The sequence below is a fragment of the Sitophilus oryzae genome, unplaced genomic scaffold (genome assembly GCF_002938485.1).
Source record: "Sitophilus oryzae breed Bouriz unplaced genomic scaffold, Soryzae_2.0 scaffold_810_pilon_pilon, whole genome shotgun sequence".
Classification (NCBI taxonomy): Eukaryota; Metazoa; Arthropoda; class Insecta; order Coleoptera; family Curculionidae; genus Sitophilus; species Sitophilus oryzae.
In genome coordinates this window covers 4,463,411-4,482,722 of record NW_022147429.1, presented here as the reverse complement: position 1 = coordinate 4,482,722, position 19,312 = coordinate 4,463,411, and the positions used below count along the sequence as shown (strand labels likewise).

The 19,312-nt window shown below is 28.4% G+C and overlaps 2 protein-coding genes across 6 annotated transcripts; one reads left to right on the top strand and one right to left on the bottom strand.

Moving 5' to 3' along the window:
- The first annotated feature begins 7,560 nt into the window (after positions 1-7,560).
- On the top strand, positions 7,561-19,192 carry LOC115889108 (GDP-fucose protein O-fucosyltransferase 2). 4 transcript variants are annotated; one of them, XM_030909036.1, is made up of 7 exons: positions 7,561-7,785; positions 13,155-13,698; positions 13,760-14,022; positions 14,088-14,325; positions 14,377-14,569; positions 17,027-17,204; positions 18,808-19,192. In XM_030909036.1, exons 2-7 carry the CDS (start codon positions 13,592-13,594, stop codon positions 19,089-19,091), a joined length of 1,263 nt encoding a protein of 420 aa, XP_030764896.1. In that variant the 5' UTR covers positions 7,561-7,785; positions 13,155-13,591; the 3' UTR covers positions 19,092-19,192. The 4 variants fall into 4 exon arrangements, with proteins under 4 accessions (XP_030764896.1, XP_030764894.1, XP_030764895.1 ...); XM_030909037.1 differs by lacking the exon at positions 7,561-7,785 and adding an exon at positions 12,728-12,911; XM_030909034.1 differs by lacking the exons at positions 7,561-7,785; positions 13,760-14,022; positions 14,088-14,325; ... (1 more) ...; positions 17,027-17,204; positions 18,808-19,192 and adding an exon at positions 9,388-11,002 and having other exon boundaries at positions 13,155-13,586.
- LOC115889112 (methyltransferase-like protein 25) lies at positions 14,616-16,675 on the bottom strand. 2 transcript variants are annotated; one of them, XM_030909042.1, is made up of 2 exons: positions 16,590-16,675; positions 14,616-16,511 (listed from the first exon to the last, which is right to left on the bottom strand). In XM_030909042.1, exon 2 carries the CDS (start codon positions 16,089-16,091, stop codon positions 14,706-14,708), a length of 1,386 nt encoding a protein of 461 aa, XP_030764902.1. In that variant the 5' UTR covers positions 16,092-16,511; positions 16,590-16,675; the 3' UTR covers positions 14,616-14,705. The 2 variants fall into 2 exon arrangements, with proteins under 2 accessions (XP_030764902.1, XP_030764904.1); XM_030909044.1 differs by having other exon boundaries at positions 15,758-16,511.
- Positions 19,193-19,312: the final 120 nt, after the last annotated feature.

Below are 19,312 nucleotides of genomic sequence, written 5' to 3'. Positions count from 1 at the left end.
CCAAAAATACGCAATAGTTCTATGTTCTATTGAGACACCTTGTATAGAGCAGCTGAATTTATTAGCTACATATCTGTAGTCAATTTAATCAATGTCTATTAAAAAAACGACAACACAATGTCAACTAATATTTAGTGTGAAAATAGGGACAAAATGTCCTGAAATCCGTACCAAAAATGGTCACCTATCCTAATAAAAAAAATCCTAGATATATAACAATTTATAATATTACAGTTTTTCAAATATTGGATGATATCTGTTAGCAGATACAATCTAAACATCTATCGATATCTGATTGTTAACTTCGCATTTATAGGGAGAGTGTATCATCATATATTTGACGAGTTGTATTTGTGTATCTGTTCTCTAGATATTTTTGTATGTTTACTGTAAATATGCAATGGCAAAGTCACAAAGTCTTCCAAACTTTGTAAATAAATATTTGTATGTAAAATAAGTAATTGATGACGCGTCCTTTCTAAATCATAATACATTTTTTAACAAATTTAGTTAATTTCTATATTTCTATCTATATATTTTCAATTTCCATCAGCATATTATATTTGCTCTAGGTGAGAAGTCTGATAAAAAAAATTAATTTATACAAAATTCATTTATATAGTCATTTATACTGCGTTATCATAATTTAACATATTAAATATAATTGTTTATATGTATTGAATCTAGCATCATAACACATCTAGAATGCTCCATACATTTTAGAGAAAAAATGGTACGATAGTTTTATTTAATATAATATATAAGTAAAGACTGTTCCAGCCATCGTCCACCATTACGTCATCATTATTTGTCACAATGACTAAAGAATACAGCCCATATACGGGCTGCAGCAGGATTTGTGACCTTAGACGCCATTTTTTTGGACGTAACGAATGAGTAATCAGCTGGTCATCAGCGACAATTTTAGCAATTTTTAATAGTTGGTTGTGTGTAGTGAACATTGTATAAACTTTATTACAATGGTGGACATTTGTTCAGCTTTCAAGTGTAAAAGGCGCAATGATAAGCAAGAGCCAGCAGTTACATTTTATAGGGAAATAAACAGTTCACTCCACATTTTTAGCGTTTTTTATTGAATATGATAATTATTTTTCTGATATTATGTAATTGATATGTGCTATACGTCGATACTAGTTTTGTACCTTTTATTAACATTTTAATACGTTTTTTTCGTAATTAATTATTAGTATGATACCACCGGATACATCATAGGCGTAGTGAAAACATTTATCAAAAATATAAATATCGCTTCAAGCGGGTATGTTAAGAAAAATATGTGCCACGGCACTGTTTGGAAGAATGGTCACAGTTTGGTCTCAGGTGCTATTTGTCCTTGTATAAAGAATACAAGGACAAATAGCACCTGAGACCAAACTGTGAACTGACTAAAGAAGTCATTGATTTGTCAAATGTAAAATTTAGGGTGTGTCTGAATTCAGTTGATATTATTTAGGAAATGTTAAGTACGTTCCTATATTAGTGATTGAGCGAGTTCCGTTTTTTTTTCGGCATTTATTAATTTTCTCTTGAACTCTTCATCAGTTACAATCCCTTTAATTATAGTCCCTTGGACTGTTAAATGTTCTATATCTAAAGCATCAGCAACACGCTATATTATTTAAAAACGCTATCAATTTGTATTTTACATAGGAATATTACACCTTATTATAGCATTACTAGCGTTACATTGAATATTACACCAAAAAACGGCGTCAGCGATGACTATGAAATGAAGATCGCTATCATTTTATATGTAAAATTATATGGAGAATGTCATCGATGTCCATTTCCAAGCCAACTGGACGCCGGTTTTTCGATCATACGGTACTTACTTCATACGGCGTCCACAGGCAAAACTGTTCTACCAGCGTCTTTTTTCGAGAAAAATAATGTATACTAAAAAGGGACTGACAAATCTCATGGTAAAGAGTGGGACCGCGTTCCCGTAGCGCAACTCAGAATAACAATTTTGAAACCAGTTAGCAGGACCATGGCAGGACGTACATCTTTATTGCTATCTTTCTTTATTATGTGTGCTTTATATGAAAAAGAAAGAGATAGGTATAAAACGTATCGTAAGACATTATCGCACATTATCGCACCACTGGCGGAACATTTAAATTAGCCATTATTAGTAGTATTCTTTTATTCTGAAACTAAAAATTTTTACTTAAACTGATTTATTCCCTATACCACGTAAAGGGAACGTGGTGTAGGGAATAAATCAGTTTAAGTGAAAATTTGCAGTTTCTTTCAGAACGAAAAAATACTACTATTATAAGGGAAATTATAAAAAAAGCAAAAATTGTACTGTTTTATAAACATATTTATTTATACATAAAAATAAATAAACTTTTTATAATATAATAACAAAAAATAACAGTGTTTTTTCCACCCACCTACCAATTTTAACTGGAGAAGAACTGACTGTTGCAGGAAACGATCGACCAATTTTTTTAAAGGGCATTAAAAATCTCATTTTCGAAAAAACTGCCTAATTGCAATAACAAAGTGAATATCCAAGCAAAGAAGACTTTACAAGAATCATGGTCCTGAACCATTTTCAATTCCAGTTTTAATCCTAAAACAAAAGTAAAATAGGTATATTAATAAAGTTTCTGGTTACTATAAACCAACTATAACTACCTACCCAAAAAATGAAAAAAATTAATTGTATTAATTTGTTATGTTAAGAGAGGTTCGAAATATTTTTGACACTACTATACTTCTACTTTTTTCTTAATAAGATGATAAATATAACTACTTACTTTTATTTTACCGGGTGTCTTTAACATATCTATCAGAGAAAGGAGGCACCAACACATATAGAAAATAGATGATACTGGCTCCTGCAGCAAATAAAATAACAAATAGTATAACCTAAAATTATAAGTAACAAAATATAAATACCTATATGGAACAAAGGAATTTGTTCCCTATCCATATTCATAAGTCAATAAAATGGAGAGTTTAGAAAAAAAGGTAACTCACCAAAAGAAAAATTAACAAACATGACGAATTGTCATGCTGTTGTCATCTTGGTAGTCATGATGACGAAAACGAAAGGCGATTGTTCTAATTTCTAATTTCTATTTAGAAATTACGTTTTATATGGTTGCTTCTTTCTCTCTTGTTATATTAGAATTAGTAGTGGGAACTATCGAATGAATACTATCGAAACATTCGATAGTTGCAATTCATTCGAATAATTCGATAGCTAGTAAGAAAACATTCGTCGAAAACTATTCGAATAAAAATTATCGAATAGATGCGTCATCTGCCTTGAAATATTGTATTCTAGTAATTCGGCAGCAAAAACCATTCATTTATAAAATTCATTCATTTATCAAATTCATTTATTCGTCAGGATCGATTTTAATAAAATATAAACTGGATTTTAGTTGTCGTCCGGCGACGTAGGTTTCTTTCCTAGAAACCCGAAAGCGGTCGGTGGCAATGCTATGAAAGAAGCCGGCATCTTTGATTTTTTGCGGAGTCAAATAAAGATAAGGACACATTATTTTTTTATTGAGGTGCTAGTGTTTACCCAGAAAATATATTATGAAGGGCGCTGTTGCCATATATTTGTATTAGTTGGTATTAGCAAAGAATATTATTCTTTAGCATTAGTTAGCTAGTTGTTTTACACTAATATATGTTTTGCATTTTTTTATTAATATTCTGTTGTTACACTGCAATAATACTTTTTATTTTGGATGTAGGAAAACGATTTTTAATGTTTTTAAGCAAAGACTGGTTTAATAAATAATAATAATAGTAATAATTTGTTATACCGATTAACAACAAAATTTACAATCATTTAATAATATAAACATTTGTTTTAAGTAGTAGCAAAATATAAACAACAAGTAGAAGTCAAAAGTATTTATATTAGATCCTATTTAAAAATAATATAGTCTCTAAATGGCAACGTTTGTTTATTAAATAATAATAATTACAGAACTAATTTGTTATATTAACAACAAATTTTAAAATCATGAAATATAAACATTTATTAATTTTCTAAGCATGCAGTGTAATGGAAGGAAAATATAAATAAAAAATTAGAAATCAAAATTATTTATATTACTTTTTATTACTTTATATTATTATTTAAAAATAATATTTACTTTTGCTGGCATTTACTTTAAAATATAAATGAAATATTTCTTCGCAAAAAACTACATGTAAGAGAATTAGCATAAACAAAATACAAACATTGTTAACTTTTTTTTAAATTGGCACGTGTAAAACTTTCAATTTAATTTTCTCACTCCAAAATTTGAGTTCGACAACAATTTACTTAACCATATTACTTAAATATGATTATTAAGTTCAACTAATTCATATTATTAAAGCATCTAAAATACAAATATGCATTTTTAAAATTAATTGTAAGTTCATCTCATCTTTGTTAAAAATTGCTACTTCTCAAAATTTCCCTTTAAAAAAATGCAATCTAACCTAACCATAATATACCATATAAAATTAAATAATTGAAAGATCGGGCTACGGAAAATGACACAAATTTTCGGAAAAATTTTGACCACTTCGCACACAATCGTCAATTAAAAAAAACTACTATTTTAGTATTTTAAATATTTTAATAAACGCAAAAATAGCATAGTATTTACAAGGTGAAGTTATAAAAATTTGAAAGAACTAATAATGCACTGACGCATACAAAAATCAAACGAATACTAAATTTGATTTATCAAAAGCATTCGACAGTCGTGGCGCAACGATAACCATTTAGTCGCACGGCGAGGTTGTCACATATGCTTTAGTATACAAATGAATGAATGATTTTATTCGAATAAAACCATTCGATAGTTGAAATCATTCATTCAGTAACCATTCGATAGTCTAATTCATTCGATAGTTCCCATCGCTAATTAGAATGAGATAGTGGGCCCAATAGACGCAATGCGCAGATCAACATAAATAGAACGAAATTTTGTGTTCTGAGTTGCGCTACGGGAACGTTGTCCCTCTCTTTGCCATTTAATTTGCCAGTCTCTTTTTATTTGTTTGTCTTTGTGTTTGTCTATGGTTTTACGGCAACAATCAAATTTTAATTATGACATTGATCGATGTCCGTGAATAAAATTATAAAACCAAATCAAATGACATGATAATTATTAAAAAGATTATTATGCAGTAATTTACGAAATGCCGTAATGGCATCACCAACCTTTTTCATCTGGTTGGCAAGCGATTGAGAGAGTTCGACAATACATGACGTGACGTTGAACGATGGTTGATCATTCTATAGGTGAAACTAAAAAAATACCGAACTTCCATTGTCTTTATTTATTTTTAAATTTCACCTATGAATTGCACATCGTTTCAGTCAGATGTATCACTAACCGTTATCAAGTTGAAACTATACCAATTTTACATTAGATAACAGTCAATAATCTGACCGAGAAACGTTTTTGAATTTAAAAATATATAAAGACGGAAGTTCTTTTAGTATCAAATATCAATACGAATTATTGTTTACCATTTACCATATTCAAAGATAAGTCTTTAATATTTTACGATATTACTTTTTCTAGGTCATTAAAATAATAACTTCCTCGTTTCAAATTAATTGTTTAATAATTTCTAAAAATATAGATCTAGAATAATCATATCAGAGCTTCAAATTGTACATAGCATTACCAAAAATTTCTAATCTTTGCCTTCTTCCTACTTGTGGTCAATACTTATGGTTTTATTACTGGCGGTTATTTTTGCACACATTAAATAAATATATTTGACAGACTAACTTTTTTTATTGTCTTTTATTTATAAGAATTTGGAGAACGCAAACAGAAGTAATAATGTTATTATAGAGTAACAAAAATAAAAAAAAACTGTAACAATACTTTGTATTGCATTCTAACAAATTATATATTTTGTATTCTGTAGAATTTTTCTGTTACTAAGGTATGTACCGTATTGTTAAAATATAATATATATCTTTCCACACTTTGCCATAATAGTAATATTGCTTTTGGTCAGTATATCGGTAGGTATATAATAAAGTTTCGAATTGGTATTATAAATGTAACAATAGTCTTTGTTAGTTTTAAGACTATAGGTAAATCGTGGTAATTAGTGTAATTACTAATTAAAGTGATATTTAATTATTAGTTATTTTTTAACTAAGTATTTTAACTATTAGTTATTTTTCTATTATTTTCTTTAAAAAAGTTTATTAATACAACCAACAGAAAAAGTTTATAATATTTAAAATATTTAAGGAAAAGACCGTTCTTGTATTGAAACAGGCTCTATCAAAAAAATAATAAAATATCTATAGGTTACTTCGGATTTTTTTATTATCGATTCTGAACCGTCCTAGAACTGTGATACGCATGCCTAGAAGGATAAATATGTGGCATTTTTTCACCTGCGCGTGCGCTGCGCGCTGTAGAGTTCCAGGACGGTTCAAAATCGATAACAAAAACCTGAACAAAGCTTATATTTGTACCTAGTTTTTAAATTCCCCAATAAATCAACCTTGATTCAAAACAACATTGACTATTTTCGTAGGATTTCTATCTACCACCCAGTATATACTGATCCTGTATATAGTGATGTATCTATGTACCTATATATATTATTAATTAAAATAATATATAGAAATGTTTTTATTGATCACAATGAAACTTGTAATATTCTATAAGATCACAAACTGTTGTAATGACAATAAATAATTTAGGAAAATTTTATTATAGTAATAATGAAAAATATCTTATAAATGTATAATGCATTAGCTTTTAATAGTTTCAAAATGTTGCATAAATACTGTTGGCTTTAAAATGTTGTTTAAAATATTAGTACTTAAAAATGGTTTATATTTACTTATTTTTAGAAAAAAAAAATAGATGTTCATAAACAAAATATTTGTTAATTATGTATCTTCATAAATAAAATATTTGTTAATTAAATAATTTGACAAAAACAATAAAGAAAATATTTATTGTTATGATGTTTTATTTTACTATTATTCTGATCATTGTAAAATACGATCAGTAAATTCAATATACTAGTTATAAATAGATAAAGATCATAATATAGTGGCTTAATATGAAAAAAAGTAAAAAATACCTCTATCTTCTAGCTGCTGTCGGGTAACTTACTATCCGGAAACTACGTCACCAAAACTTATCGATACGGCAACTAAAATTTAGACATTTGTATACATGTCTATTATTTTAAAATTAACAAATAAAAATCTCTTAATAGTACGCCACGATTATAATGTTTCAGAAGAATACAACATCAACAACATTCGTTTATATCAAAAAGTCTAAAAAAAATACAATCTGACAAAAACTATATCTCTATATCTCTGCATCACCCATATTTGCCCATATCCACAAAATGCCAGACGCGAACGCGCGAGGCATCGAAACGCGAATATCGATATTTCCTTTGGATATTTCCGATGCCTCGATGTATTTTGGACAAATTTTGGACATCCTTAGATAAAAGTAAGGTTATGAAATGAAGAAGTAAACAAACTTTGAATAAAAAAGTAAACAAAACACACTTCAAATTTTTTTCGGTGCTTGTGACATTGTCATTTTCTGTCTGAAAAAAATATTAATTTTTTAGTTAATTTTAGTGCTGTTAGGACTGCGGTTTTTTGGACATTTATTTCAGCTTTGTTTGGTGACCCAGCTCTGATATTTGTGAAATCTTTAAGAGTTTTTTTGCCGAGAAAACGCTGAAAGCTTTTTTTTGCACCTTTACCTTAGCCTTCCTGTGGTAAGTTGAGCATTATTTTTTTTGTTAGGTTAATTGAATTTTTTGATTTGTTCATATTGTTATATATTTTTATTTTTGTATATAATACATTCATTAGTGCTTGAATTTTCTTTTTTTTAAATATGAGTAAGGCTAGGGGAGCGGATACCCCTGGATGGCGTTCAAAATGTTAATATTGATACTGTTGATATGGTGGATGAAATTAGTTTGGGTTCAACGCAGTCAAAATTTAAAATGAAAAACAATTTTTTATTCTAAAAATGATAATGGTCCTTTCGTAGTTTATTTGGAATCGACGGTTAATGTTGGCTATAACATTGGAAAGTTTAATAACATAAAAATAGCTAGAGAAATTTTTAATTTAAATTTGACTGATATAAAGAGAATTAATAATAAAGGTCTAAATAGAATCTCTGTTGAATTTATTAATTTTCAATCAGCAAATAATTTTTTAAAAAATAAAACATTAATTGAGAAAGGGTATAAAATATTTATACCATATAATTTTGTTACCTGCAAAGGAATTGTAAGACAAATCGATGCGGACTTGACCGAAGAAGAAATTTTGAAATTTTGTAAAGCTAATAATGGAATTGAAATTTTACAAGTAAAGAGATTAAATAGAAAAGTATTTAAAAATAATGTTGTTATATATGAACCAACTGGAACTGTTTTGTTTACTTTTAAAGGAATTATACTGCCTAGATCGATAAATTTATATAGATTAGAACGTCCAGTTAATGTATATATTCCTCCTGTAACTCAGTGTTATCGCTGTCTTCGTTTTGGCCATACTAAGAACAATTGTAAAGGTAAAGAAAGATGTTTTAATTGCGGAGAGGAGGAGAATCATTTACAAGATGGGGAAGTTAAATTTTCTTGTGTTACACAATGTTTTTACTGTAAGGATGACCACAAGTCATCATCAAAAAAGTGTCCTGAATATTCTAGACAAAAAAATATTAAAGAATTAATGGCCCTCGAAAATTTAACTTTTTATGATGCCAGTGAGACATGTAAAAAATCTTATATTTCAAATGGAGAATTTTTTTTGAACAACAATAACTTTCCAGAATTAATTAAAAAACATAATGGGGAAGATATACCAAAGAAAATTGATAATATTATTAAACCTTCTGAAAGAAGAACACAGTATTTCCAAAATAGTGTAAAAAGGTCCTTTCAACAGGTTATATCTGAAAATTCAGCCAAGAAAAGGATAGTTCATAAGGGAGTGGATAAAAAAGCTAGAGATGATTGTCTATTTTTTCCAAATTCAAGACCGCAAAAGCAAGATTTTTCAAATTTACCGTCTACCTCTTCTAATACCTCTTCTAATTCACATAATTCTAAAACTGAGCCTGGTAGTGCCATTCAGACATTTGAATTTCATCAAAATGATGAGTTACATAATTGCATTAATTTTATTATGAATACGTCAAGAGAAAATAAAAGCAAGATTAAGAATTTATTATTTTCAAGTTTAGATTTTGAACAAGATATAGGTTTTTAATGTTATTTTATTTATTTTAACACATATTTAAAGATTACATTTATATTAGTACATATATGGTACATATACAAATATTATACATATTATTTATAATTATATATTGTATTTATAATTTAGATTAATGACAATATGAAGTCTACATCAGATATAAAAATTTTACAATGGAATATTCGTAGTGTTAATTCAAATCGTGCTAATTTAATCTTATTAGCAAATGAAGAGTCTCCAGATATAATTTTTCTAAATGAAACATGGCTAAAATCCAATCAAAATTTTGTTTTATCATCATATAATATAATTCGTCAGGATAGGGAAGATGGATATGGTGGAGTGGCAATTTGCGTCAAAAAGAATATTATTTTTTCTAATTTAAAAAAATTTAATTCAGAAGTTGCTCAATTTATTATTATTAAAATTGCTGATTTAATATTAATTAATATTTATATTAATTCAGATAAAAATGTTTCGGAAGATCTGTTTAAACAACTTTTAGATGGTTTAGATTTAAATAAAATTATTATTATGGGAGATTTTAATTCCCATCATCCATTATGGGATGAATCTCCTATTAATAGGGGCGGAATAAGGCTTGTAAATTTTATTATAGAAAATGATATGGTGATTTTAAATGATGGTTCTAGAACTCTTGTGCAAAATCCGAATTCCAGTTTGAGTGCAGTTGATTTAACAATTGTCAGTAGCGCATTAGCTATAAATTCTAACTGGAAAGTTATTAGTGATTGTGGAAATAGCGATCATTATCCTACAATTTTACAATTAAATTTATCAAACAATTTATATTTAAAAAAAGCTTTTGTAAATAGTTATTGTGTACGAAATTGTAGTAAAGCTGATTGGCATCTTTATCAACATAAAATAGCTGTGCAGTTAATCGAGAAAGATAGTACTATTTTAGATTATAATGATTTGTCTTTTATTATGAATAGAGCTGCTGATGATGCCATTCCTTTGAAAAAATGTGGTTCTTATCATAAAATTGGAAACCCATGGTGGGATGAAGAATGTTTTCAGTGGGTTCAAGACAGAAAAAGAGCAATTAATGTTTTCAATAATGTTCCAACTTTGACTAATTTTATCAATGCTAAAAGATGTATTGCAGTTACGAGAAAAAAATTAAGATCAAAGAAAAAACAAAAATTTCAATCTTTTTGTGAAACATTAAATAGGGAATCTAGCATTTCATACGTTTGGGAAAAAATTAAAAAATTTTCTAATAATAACAGCAATTCTAATAGTTATAACATTTCAGATGATTTAAAACAACAAATTTTATATAATATGTCTAGTATATACATAGATCCGAATTTTACACTGTCGCCAACATATATAAATAGTAACATTCCTCCATTCACTAGTCAGGAATTTAACTATGCTGTTCAGGATAAAAAATTTTCTGCACCTGGCATGGATGATATTTCTTATTCCATGTATAAAAATTTACCATTGATTGCTAAAAATTATCTTCTTAAAATATATAACAAATGTTTATTTGAAGGTGTGTTACCGGATTCGTGGAAGAAATATAATATTATTAATATCTTAAAACAAAACAAAAATCCTACTTTGCCAGAGAGTTATAGACCTATTGTATTATCTTCATGTGGTGGCAAAATTTTAGAAATTATGATTAAAAATCGTTTAGATTGGTTTTTGGAGAATAAAATTGTGTTTACAAATGAACAGGTAGGTTTTCGTAAGGGTAGGGGAATATATGATAATATTGCTTATTTATCTACTTTTATTTTTGATGCCTTTAATTCGTCAAATTCAGTTATTGCTGTTTTCTTAGATATAAAATCTGCATATGATAATGTTAACATATACAAACTCTATAATTTGCTTATTAATTTACAAATTCCAGTAGAATTATCTAATTTAATTTTTATACTTTTGAAAAATAGATTGTTATTTTCCAGAAAATCTGATGGTTCCTTCTTAGGTCCGGTTTTAGCAACTAAAGGTATTCCGCAAGGTTCTCCATTAAGTACTATTCTTTTTAATATTTATATTTCAGAACTTTTTAAAAATTATTTAAATGTAAAGATTATTGGTTATGCGGACGATTTGGTAATTTTTGTTAAGGGTTCAAATATACTTGAGATGTCTGAAAAAATTAATAATGCTTTGGAGCTTGTAAATGATTTTCTTATTAATAGAGATCTTTCTTTATCTTTGGAAAAATGTGAGGCAGTATGGTTCACTAAGGGCAAACGGAGAGATCAGCCACCATTGATTCAACTTGGAAATCACATTATTCCATATAAACATAATGTGAAGTATTTGGGCGTTATTTTTCAAAAACATTTAAAGTGGGATTTGCATATTGAAAATATTACTAATAAGGCTAAAAAAGCCTTAAATGTTTTAAGGGCTGTTTGTAGAGTGTGGTGGGGAGCTGATCCTTGTACCCTTTTAATTATTTTTTCTGCTCTGGTGAGATCTCATTTGGAATTTGCAACAATTTTTATTAAACCAACTAGTCAAAAAAATTTAAATAAACTAGATGTAGTATTTTTTGAGGGTTTACGTATTTGTCTAGGTTGTATGAAATCTACTCCTAGATTAGCGTTGTTGGGAGAATCTTCTATGATTGATTTAGAATGTAGAAGAAAAATACTTGTAGGCAAATTTCTGTCTAAATTGTTAACTTTACAAAATAATCCATTAATAAATTTAATTTACAATATTAGAAAAACTGTTAATCCAATTTATATTAATAGTAATAATGTACCTTATGTGGTCTCAGCTTTACATGACTTTCTGCCTTATATTGATAATCTTTATGTTAGTCAAAATTTTCCGTGTTATGAAGTTAGTTTTAATATTTTGAATGATTCTATTAAATTAGTTGATTGTCAAATTAATAAACATGATTTTTCTATTAAGGAACAATTTTTGTCAGTATCTGAACGTTTTAAAAATTCTCATATTTTTATTTTTACAGATGCATCTAAAAAAGATAAAAGAACAGGATTTGGAATATATATTCCTTATATAAATTTTAAATTTTTTTCGCGACTAACTGGTTCTTTAAGTATTTGTAAGGCAGAATCCATAGCTATTCATGATGCAGTAAAGTTTGCTATTAAAAAGAACTTGCGTAGTGTTATTATCTTTTCAGATTCCAAAAGTTCAATTCAAAAAATTAGTAAAAATCTCTTTAAAGCATCTGCTGATTATTGGACCTTAAGAACCAAACGTTTAATTTGTTTAGCAAGTTCTAATGGTTTTGACATCAGGATTGCCTGGATTCCAGGTCATTCCAATATCTTGGGAAATACAGAGGCAGATTTGTTGGCTAATATTGGAAAAGATTTAAATATTCCAAAATCTATGGAGATGGATTCGATAGATATTTTTAATTCAATTAAAACTGATATGTTGTGTAATTATAAAGAAAATTGGAAATCTCGTATGAAAGGAAAAAAGCATGTGTATCTTAATATACAAACAATCTTCCCAGATAAACAATGGTCTAAAAATTTCCAGTATATAGATAGAAGACATATTACAACGTTAATTAGAATGCGTACAGGCCATTGCTTAACAAAAAACCATTTATATAAAATTAAAGTGAAGGAAGATCCATTCTGTGAGTGTGGCTCTGTTGAAGACCTAAATCATATCTTTTTAGAATGTCCTATAAATTTTTTTTGTTTAATTTGGATTTATATCAAAAATTTATTGAAATGAATTTTCCTACTCCACTATCAATATTTACAGTTTTGTCTAAGCCAAGTGAAAAATTAATAGAAACTATTATGATATTTTTAAACATTAATAGAATTAAATTATAATGCTCAACTTTCTATTTTTTATTTTCTTTTTGTTTCAGTTTCCGAATGCAGTCTGTTTGTGTGCCTTTGTGTGTGATATAATCTTCCTTTCAGCACGTCATTTATATATTTAATAAATAATAATAATAACATTTTACAGTCACAGGTCACAGGTTACCTTCATAGAAGTTAGTTATATTAAAATTTACCCATTATACATTTTACTCAGATAAGAATCAGTGGCCTTGATATGGTTTAGAGCCAGTCAACATCTTGGTCACTCCCAAATTGTGCTGGCGGTTGCCTTGTAGCAGAGCCATCATAAAAAAAGAAGAAGAAGAAGTAAACAAAATATTTCATTATGAAATGAATCGTTATTCCTTAAATGATAATTATTTGAAAAGAAAAGAGAGTTAAAGGACCTTTAGGGTACATTTGCACACTGTGACAAACCGTAAATTATAAATGTAAATGTGAAAAATAAATCACATTAACAATGCTTATTAGAACTATTTCATTTCTCATTATTTTACTAATAAACTTAGTTTTTTGTGAAGATGTCTGTTATAAAGATAAATGCCAAAAATCAACCCCTCAAAATAGGTAAAATTCTACCCCAATAACTTATTTTAAATAAACATTCAGAAGATGGAATAATTTTCAGATATCTATTTTATGATGTCAATCCACCTGAAGGGTTTAATCTTCGTAGAGATGTATATATGAGACTCGTTTCCTTAATGCACAAATTGAAACATACCAATAATCCTGACTTGAACAAATTTAAGCTTGTCTTGCCACCTTGGTCGCATTTAGTACATTGGCGTTACAGGGAGACCCCAGAATACCTACCATGGTCAAAATTTTTTGATATTGAAAGCTTACAGAGATTTGCTCCTGTGATAGAACTTCATGAATATTTTAGTGGTCTGTAATTCAAACTTATAATTACGTAATGGGTATTTTTTATTGGTTTAAGGAAAAATTTCTAGATTTAGAGCCCTTTAAATACACAAAATTAATATTAGACAGAGTGTATATCTTGCAGCATTTCGAAGATATGTTTGAAACTGGAAATTTTGAGGAGAGATGGAAAGTAGAAAAATGCCACAAACCACCCAAATTAAAATATTTCTACTATGCAAATATAACTTCAAATACTGTTAAGTGTATTTCTTTTCATGGTCCAGCAACTAAACTACAAGAAATATTTTTAAAAACAAATGCGAGGTAAAATATATTATTTAGAGAAGAACTTTTTTTTGATTAGATTTTTGTCAGGACTATTTTAATAGAACATGCCGAAGTGGTTCTACACAACACGTTTGGAGATAAAATCTATTGGCAATCTAGAAGAAGTATGAGGTTTAATGTAAAAATAAGAAAAATTGCAAGTGATTTTAGAAATTCCTATTTAAATTCAAGTGATGAACTAGATAATACTATCCTGGAGCAAAATTGGGAAGATGAAAAGGTTAGAATTATTTTGGTGAACTTTATTCAGTAATAAAATATCATCAAATAATTTATTAAACTTTAATATAAAAACCATAAGTCCTTAACATTCTTAGTTGTTACTTATAACAGATATTATGTATAAAAATCTTACTCTATTTTATAGAAACTATACCATAACATCTAGGAGATATAACTGGTTTAAAAAACTGAACCATAAATGTATTGGTATATTCATTCTCTAGAAGATACAATAGTCTGTCTAATAAAATCAATGACTCGATAACAGGTGCTAACATACATCTTACTAGATAGAAAAAGTTCATTTCATCAATTCTCTGTTCATAGTTCTTGAAAAGATTTTCAATTTCAGACTCGGACATTAAAACAGGCATGTTAATTCTTTCGGCAGCTTTTAGAACATAATCTAAAAATGATACTGGCTTTTTTCTGAACCTTCCAACATGTCTTTCCATGCTTGATTTATAATTAGAAGTGTTTTCAATAACAATTTCAAAAAGTGCTCTATAAAACATTCCTATAATAGATGAATGTTCATTTTTATTTAAAATTCTTTCTACGGATTGACTTGCCAACATTCTCGCTCCTCGGCCTATGGCATAGTTTTTATTTTTTAAAAATTGACTCATTGGAAAACCAGTCTGAGATCTATTGTAGATGTTTTTTTCTGTCTGTGGTTCAAACTCATCTGTCAGAAGGTGATAACAACATCCTATATTACAGATTGTTTTGATGGAGGAATTTTCATTGAATATTTTTAAACAACTTGAAGCTAAGTTACCACAAGTGTGTAAACCAGTAAGCCCAATACTATCTGGATATTCTAGAAACACATCTGCAATAAGTTTATCAAATTTGATTTTTTCATCCACAAATTTTGTTATTTGTTTATATAAATTAATACTTGTATCAGTGGTTTTGATATGTGTAACTACACCATTCCAAACTTTAGAAAGCTTTTTGGCTCTGTTAATTGCCCCATTAGTATTAACAGGAGAAGCATCTATTCCCAAAACTGGTATTTTATAATGCAATGCTAATAGTGAACTGAGATAGCCTTTTCCATCACCAATATCAATGATGTGGGAAGTATTTGATATATGTTTTATTGCAGAGACTACCCAACTTAATATTTCCACTTCGTGACTTTTTTTGGGTTTCATAAACATTTCCAGTTTTAATTTGGGTATATTTTTACATTCAAATTTTTGTAGTTCATTTTGGAACTCTTCAAGACTCATGCAGATATTTGTATTGTTTATTGTCAGCTCTTGGCATTTCTTAATATATCTATTAAGAGTTGGTAAACATTCTGTTTGCTGGCTATATATAGCTTCTACAGCCTGCTTCAATCCATATATCTCGGCTTCACAGCGTATATCTTCAGATATAAAATTACAATACACATCCTTGGTAAAATAATCGACCATATGAACATTAGCTAACGAAAGGAATTTTTCTAAATGCTGAAGTGTATGTTCTATTTGTTTTGCAACTATCTGCTGTGTTAATAGTGACATATTTTCAAAACTGCAGTCCCTCTTTCTTAAAATCACTTTTAATTTTTAATTGGATACAGATTTTTTTGTATAACCCTCGAATTTTCTCAATTAAAGCAAATAGATCTATAGTATCACTATTTGAGTGAGGAAATTCATTTAAACTTTTTTGTAAGGCTTCTAAATTCTTTACAGCTTTCTTAGAAATATTACCATCTGTTGATTCTTTTAAGTAATGTTCACAAAATGCTTCATAATAACCCAGTTCAGAGCCAACTTCTGCACCTTTGTGATAGCCTAAGTGATAGCCTTCAATAGTATCCTCAGCACTTCCTAAAGAGTATCCTCTTGTATAACTTTCTGTGATTACTCTTTCTTCACTAAATAGGATATCGTCAAATACATCATTAATACATTGTTCGTTTGGATCTCCTTGTACGCCTATGTTATAAATTTATTGTTATTAAATTGTGATACTTCGAAAATCATCATATTCATATTGTATTATCTTATTCTTACCTTGTGAAACACTATTCATAATAATAAATTACTTTTATTATTTGGAAATGGTAAAGTGAGGTTAAGAATTTAAAACTTAACCACAGATGGATTGAACTTGATTTAAGAAAAAAACTTATACGAGGGTAGTCAGGAAAGTTTATTACTTAGTGAAAGAAATTTTTTTTGGAAAATTTATATCTATTTTCTACATAATCTCCTTACGAAGTCACACTATTTTATCGATGCTCACATCTCCATATTCAGAAGTAGGAAAATTATAGAAATTCATATTTCTTTGTTTAATTTATCTTATGTTATTTAAATTTTATAAAAATTTTTGAACGTTTTAATACCCAAAATATTCGCAGGTATTATTTTGTAATGCGAATATCTAAAGATGTGCGAATATTCGCGAATGCGTTAGCGTTACATCACTAATTTCTATTTCCTTTCAGCCAAAAAGAAATGCTATAGGTGGTCCTTATTTAGCCGTACATCTTAGACGACGAGACTTTGTTAGAGCCAGAGTTAATGAAATCCCAGATTTTAATAGTGTATATTCTCAGATATCTAAAAAACTAGATGAATTGAAATTGCACAGTGTTTTCATTGCAACTGATTCTCCAGAAAAGGGTACCAAATTTGATTTTTTACTAAAACGGCGTCAGCGATGGCTATGAAAAGAAGGTCGCTGTCATTTTATATCTGAAACAATAGCAAAGAGTAGATAAGACAAGAGACGACAGTTCGCGCGGTACCTTTCATGTTTGAGTGGTGGGGAGAGTGACTTCGTCTCGCTTGTCCCTTTAAATTTTCGAAATTTTTTCGCGGGAAATTTGAAATAGACTATTATTAAAACTTGCCTGTATAGCTTATAAATAGTTCCTGTATGGGTAAAGAAGTAAATAGAAACGAAAGAAAAAATTAATTTTCTAAATATTATATAAAATAAATTATAATTAGAAACATATTTGTCGGGGAATAAAGATAATAATACCAAGAAATATTTTGTATACCGTTGGTAAACAAGATAAAGTGACCAAGTCGATTTGTAAGAAATGTTTTATTTACGTTTATTTTTTTTTACATATGGACTTGAACAAGTGTAATATCACAATGTGGAGTTTATGTACAAAAAAATAGAGTGGCTCAATTTTTTTTGTAAAAATATATTACAAGCTTCTAACCATGTCTTCGATCTATGGATTACATTTAGTTTAATAACATAATTATATAGTATATTTCTATAAAAATACTTTTCAGGATCCTTTGGAAAAGAGTGAAATATTATGTTTGTCGAAGAATAAGACCTATTTTTGCAGTCTTTATAAGCACACACATTGCCATCATCTCGTCTTTTCCTGCTACTCGTGTCCTGTTCAGTATTCATATTTAACAATAATTACAAATTAGTACGCAACAAAAACGATACTAAAATTAAACCTTAAAAACTCTCAAAACGATAATATATCGAAAAACTCTGAAAACACACTTGAAAAAGGCAAAAATGCAAGAAAACAACTAATCAGATTTGTTTATGTTTAAGCCTGATTAGCACAGCTGATTAGCGTCCTAAAATCATAAGTTAGAATAAATAAAATACGCCGTTGTCAGATTTTCAGATTTTATCTGTTTATCTTTGAAATCGATCAACTTAGTTAGTCATTCTGTTTCTTTGATATTATCAGTACATTGCAAAAAAAGAACCTAAACCAACCTAAACTAAAAATTTACATTTCCGTATTAACATACGTTACTTATATCCTTCTTATATTATTAATTTATTTTCAGAAAATCTTGTTTATTTTTCAAAGAAATATACTTGGCAACAAACAAAATGGGACTTCATGGGACCTTTAAATTTTAATATATCTGCGTCTCTCTCGCGAAATTCGACTTCTTTGTTCTCTGTCGTCTCTTGTCTTATCTACTCTTTGACAATAGCTTACTTGGGGTTTTTCTTATTACCGATTCTGAACCGTCCTAGAACTGTGATACGCATGCGCAGAAGGAAATATGGAGAAATTATTTCATTAACGCATACGCGGCAGAGTTCTAGGACGGTTCAGAATCGATAAGAACCCAAACAAAGCTTATATGGGGAATGTCATTGATGTTCATTTCCAAGCCAACTGGACGCCGTTTTTTTTTTTTTCGATCATATGTCGATTACTAGTTTACTGTATAAGATATTAAAAAAAAACAACTAATAAATTCATCAGATGATCCTTTCCAGAATTCAATGAGCTAAAGTCGAAATTTGATAAAAAATATGAGGTCTATAGATACATTGCCCCTCCAGAAATAGAAAAGGAGTATCATGAGGCTGGAGTGGCTATTATTGATCAGATAATTTGTTCACATGCTCGGTACTTTATTGGAACTAGCGAGAGTACTTTCAGCTTTAGGATTCAGGAAGAAAGGGAGATTTTAGGATTTCGTACAAACACAACCTATAATGTATTATGTAAGAATAAAAACAACTGCAAAAAACCTTCAGTGTGGCAAATTGTATATTAATAATTATTTGTATAAATAAAATAACATTAAATATTTGTTTAAGATGACTGAAATATAATTTAGTGTATGTATAATGTACATATAATTGATTAAAGTAAAAAGATTTTTTCTCTAACATATCCTTAATGACAGGTATTCAATATAAAATTAATAACACAATTTTTCAAATTAATTTTAAAAATATACAGGGTGTAAACAGTATGAAAAAATTCGGATGTGAT

Excerpts from the sequence above, each read along its gene's own strand:
- LOC115889108 (XM_030909034.1), top strand. The coding sequence starts at position 9,428 with ATGAAGTCTACATCAGATATAAAAATTTTACAATGGAATATTCGTAGT. Across the intron at positions 11,003-13,154 it reads TTGTGTTTACAAATGAACAG|TTTCCGAATGCAGTCTGTTT; the intron begins GTAGGTTTTCGT and ends TTTTTGTTTCAG.
- LOC115889112 (XM_030909042.1), bottom strand. The coding sequence starts at position 16,091 with ATGTCACTATTAACACAGCAGATAGTTGCAAAACAAATAGAACATACA.